Source organism: Microtus pennsylvanicus, chromosome 20, assembly GCF_037038515.1.
Source record: "Microtus pennsylvanicus isolate mMicPen1 chromosome 20, mMicPen1.hap1, whole genome shotgun sequence".
NCBI lineage: Eukaryota > Metazoa > Chordata > Mammalia > Rodentia > Cricetidae > Microtus > Microtus pennsylvanicus.
Genome location: NC_134598.1, coordinates 11,276,049 through 11,280,815, shown reverse-complemented (window position 1 = coordinate 11,280,815; position 4,767 = coordinate 11,276,049). Strand labels below are relative to the sequence as shown.

Sequence of the window (4,767 nt, the reverse complement as noted above, 5' to 3'; positions counted from 1 at the left end):
TAAAATTTTTAGAAATAGGTTAGATGTACATAAGAAAAAATATAAAGTGCAATCCATTCTTCACGATATCAGTGTACAATCAATGTGAAAATGTGATATCCAAAAATGTCACAAATCATTCTAAAGTAGAGATGTTCATATAAATTATGCATTAACTATTTCTATCAACGACTAATGTTTTATAGAGCAAATAGAAACTTCAAGTGCATGTGTTGGCAATGAGATAAAAATACTGGATACCCGTCTTGGAATTTAAGCATAGGGCTGGAACTGTGACAACAGAGAAGCCAATGACAAACTATACAATTACATTGTCACAATTTTGTGCCATGTGATGAATGGGTTAAATTAGAGCATTTTGATGGCCATTAATATGTTACTATATTATATAATTATTATATATAGTCATTGTACAATAATGGCATAATATAAACATCTATTTTTTGAAAATCTAAAGTTCACATTTTGAACTACTCTTTTTTATATTAAAATAAAATTTGTTAGACTGGCTTACACAATGTTGTCTTGGTACCCCAATAATGACTGTCTTCACATAGGTCATTGAAACTAGTAGCTGCTCAGATTCCAGATGACCAGATGTATCAGCATGGCATGGAAGGCCTGGAAGATTCCCAGAGAGCCATTACCTTCAGTCTTGTTAGAGGGCCAAAGAACTTAATTTTTATGTCAGCAAAGGATGACGGGGCAGCAGCAGCAGCAGAAGCAGAACTAGGTAGATGAAATACAATACGTGAAACATAATACGTGAAAGCAAAAGGCAGGGAACAAAGTATTTTCATCTAGGCCTGTCATTTTTAGTTATGTCCATAGATCATCACATAAATGAATACAGTGAATCTGTATTTTGATGAACACAAAAGAAATGAAAGAGCGAAGAAGATTTACTATCTGGGCTATTCTTGAAAATTAAAATAAACAAAACCTGAAATGAGCCTCTAAGTCTAACTACAGGAAAGGAAAAGAGCACAGTTTGAGACACTAATAGAAATTGTCCTCCAATGATTCGTGATGAAATATTTTTATTAGTTAATATTTTGTGGTTAAAAAAGGGAACAACATTTTTACTATTTCCAAGGAATTAAGTTGATAAAGATATCACTCTTTGTAATATAGAGCCATATCTGACAAGCTGCTTCTTTACCTCACACTCTCTAACACTAAAGAAATTCTCAAGTTTACATCTCACCCATACTATAGTTCTGTATGAATAATTGTTATTATTGTATACACACACACACACACACACACACACACACACACACACACACAATATATATATATATATATATATATATATATATATATATATATATAAAACAAAGCACCATGTTATGTACCTTAATTGTACACAGATGTCATTTGTACTCCAGTAAGCTGGAAAAAACAAATTAAAATTTATCATATATGCCACCTCATTTTTATATCAAATGAAAGGTTAGTTGTTTTATTCAAATGTGTAACATTTATTTTATGAATTATACATTTTTACCAATTACATTTTTTACCTATTAAATAATAAATACATTATGTCTTAATTGTCTGGTTATATATATTATTGTAAAATATTTGAGAAACTAAACTTGTGGGAAAGAATAATTAGTATAACTTACTAACAAGAATTTCACATAAATAAAATATTAGGGCTCTATAATATTTTTCATTAGAATATTGAATAGATTGTTTAAAACATTATAAAGGCTAAAAAGTACAATAAATATAATAATGAAATTAGATATTAAAGTTTATAATGAGGATTAAATTTACTGAAAAATGACATTTTATTTCATTGTCGCACAACATGTAGGTTTTAATTGCTATTATTTAACACAGCATTATAACCTTTTATTTGATGATACTCTGACACCCAACAAAACTAAAATAAGCCATTCAATATGTAGAAATTTTACATTTGAAAGATATATATCAAATATAAATTGTCAAAGTTCTCCAGGTTTTCAAGAAAGCACATTTTATTGCTCATGAATTACTATTAAGAATGAAATGCGAAATAATTGTAATTAATGTACGTAAGTAGCAGACGACAATGGTGAACCCACTCTCGAGGGAGCTCCACTAGTGAGCAGAGCTAGAGGTAAGTAAAGTATTGAAGGATGGCTTCTAGAAATCCCCCAAGGTCTACAAGAGAGCATAGCTATGGCCAGGACTTTGCTTAGTTCCCAAGGGCTCAAGTCTTTTGAAGTCAAAACAAGAGCCCGGAGCATCTGTGCCATAAGCACAAGCTGCCGGAAGTGCGGTCCTGGGTTAAGCATCCCGTGATCGTACAGCAGTGCTCTCAAATCATGCTCGGTTCTCTCCATCAATAGTACTCTCTTCTGAGCTGCTCCTGATGACTGTAGAAGACTGCAGCATGTTCCCATAGCTGAGGACTTTTAATAGTTTCTATTCAGTCATCATAAAATAAAGAAAAATTAAATGAAGCCTGATGCACTTAAGTGTCAAAAGTGTCCAGCAGAGCAGCCATGCCTTTACACTCTGTTCTTCAGAGCAAAAGTCTGTCTCTATAAAGGCATACAGAGGCAGTTTTCAGGACATCACAGGTTAAATCTAAAGACGACCATATCCTCTAGTGCTGTGTTTAAATAGCTGAGAATTAACGCAATAGGTGAAGATGAGCAGAAACAGTTCTCCGTGTATCTCTAGGTGTCCTTGCGGATGAATAGACCCAAAGGAGTGATTTTATATGGATCAAACAAGCTGGGAAATAAATTTATCTGTCATGAAGTTTCATAAATAAGCAGAAGTATGACCAAATGGAAACACACTGAGACAGAGCTGCCGAGACCTAAGGCAAGTAATGACTTTTCCAATTTGTGTGTTAGAGAAAAATGAAAAGCAAATAGTACAAGTCTCTGTGATCTCAAAAGGCAGCTTACTTTGTACAATACACGTATTTATAACTTTGTAGACAGAATCAAGTGTTACATATATTAACATATGAAGTGAAAGATAATACCTAAAATATACATTTTCTATTTTTTAGATAATTACAAATTCTATTAGATTCATCATATAATATATACATATGATTTGGGTTTGTCCTTAACAGCTATTCAAAAATATTGTTATTAAAATAAATTTAATTACTTAAATATGAATAGTAATCTTTAAACATTTTATTTGTTAAAAAGAATCATTGATTTCTTATATATAAAATAATAAAGTTATTGTTACCTTTCTTTTTTTATAATAATGAAGTGTTTATTGCTATTATTACATCCATGTTGTGCCTAAATTGAAATTAATACAGATTTTAAAATTTCAAGATCAAAAGTGATGAAAATAGCATTTAATTGGACACTATTAACTCAAAGCTAAGTTCTGTATTATTATCATCTGTTATTGCCTTTCAAAATCTCAAGAATCACCCATTTGTGTTTTTAGGAGGAAGTCCATTCTAATGTAAGCATTAATTAGAAATGCTTTAATTAATTAATTAATGCATTAATTAGATATGTTTCATATTACTTACACAAATTTTAATAATATCCCATCTAATTAGTCATGAGGCAAAAATTACTGACTTTATTTTCCATTTTCTAATGACAAGTCTTATAATGCAAAAGTTTCCTGATACCTCCTGCTATACTTAAGAGACTACTAAATAAGTTACATCATAAATATCTACTAAACAGTATAAAGATGATAGTCCATACCTAATTGTCATGAACTACAGAAGATAATTTAGAACTGTATTAGTTAGAATGATATTAATCACAGATATAAATTTCTCCTTTAAATCTTTCTCGCTATATGTCTTTAAAAGAGGAAACAGAAGGAGGAAAAGGGGTTATGAACCACACGGAGATTACAGAATTCATCCTCGAGGGCCTTTCTGACGATCCTGACCTCCAGATTGTGATTTTCCTCTTTTTATTAATCACATATATATTAAGTGTCACTGGCAACCTGACTATCATCATTCTGACTTTTTTAGATGCTCATCTACAAACACCAATGTATTTCTTCCTCCGGAATTTTGCTTTCTTGGAAGTCTCATTTACAAGTGTATGCATCCCTAGATTTCTAGGGTCTATTGTCACTCGGAATAAGACAATTTCCTATAACAGCTGTGTTGCTCAACTCTTTTTCTTTATCTTCATGGGGGTGTGTGAATTTTACATTCTCACTGCCATGTCCTATGACCGCTATGTGGCCATCTGCAAGCCCCTTCACTACACGACCATCATGAGCAGGAGACTCTGCACCCTGTTCGTGCTGTGTGCCTGGCTGGGAGGGTTTCTGACTGTTTTCCCACCCCTTATGCTTTTGCTCCAGCAGGATTACTGTGCTTCCAACATCATTGATCATTTTGCATGTGACTTTTTTCCCCTTTTACAACTGTCTTGCTCAGATACATTGTTTCTAGAAGTGATTAGTTTCTATGTTGCTCTGGTGACTCTGCTCTTCACGTTGGCCTTGGTGATTTTATCTTACATCTGCATCATCAGTACCATTCTGAGGTTCCCATCTGCCAGCCAGAGGAAAAAGGCTTTCTCCACCTGCTCCTCTCACATGATTGTCATCTCCCTCTCTTATGGAAGCTGCATCTTCATGTACGCCAACCCCTCTGCGAAAGAAAAGGCGTCATTGACCAAGGGAGTGGCAATTCTCAATACCTCTGTTGTGCCTATGTTAAATCCCTTCATTTATACCCTAAGGAACCAGCAGGTAAAGCAAGCATTCAAGGATGTAGTACACAAAGTATTGTTTTCTGTAAGTAAATGA

General features: G+C 33.1%; 1 protein-coding gene across 1 annotated transcript; it reads left to right on the top strand.

Annotated features, from left to right (window-relative positions):
- Positions 1 to 3,831: 3,831 nt before the first annotated feature.
- LOC142838618 (olfactory receptor 6C3) lies at positions 3,832 to 4,767 on the top strand. Its single transcript, XM_075954150.1, has one exon. It carries the CDS (start codon positions 3,832 to 3,834, stop codon positions 4,765 to 4,767), a length of 936 nt encoding a protein of 311 aa, XP_075810265.1.

Bases quoted from the DNA above. Each gene is read 5' to 3' on its own strand.
- LOC142838618 (XM_075954150.1), top strand. From the start codon at position 3,832: ATGAACCACACGGAGATTACAGAATTCATCCTCGAGGGCCTTTCTGAC.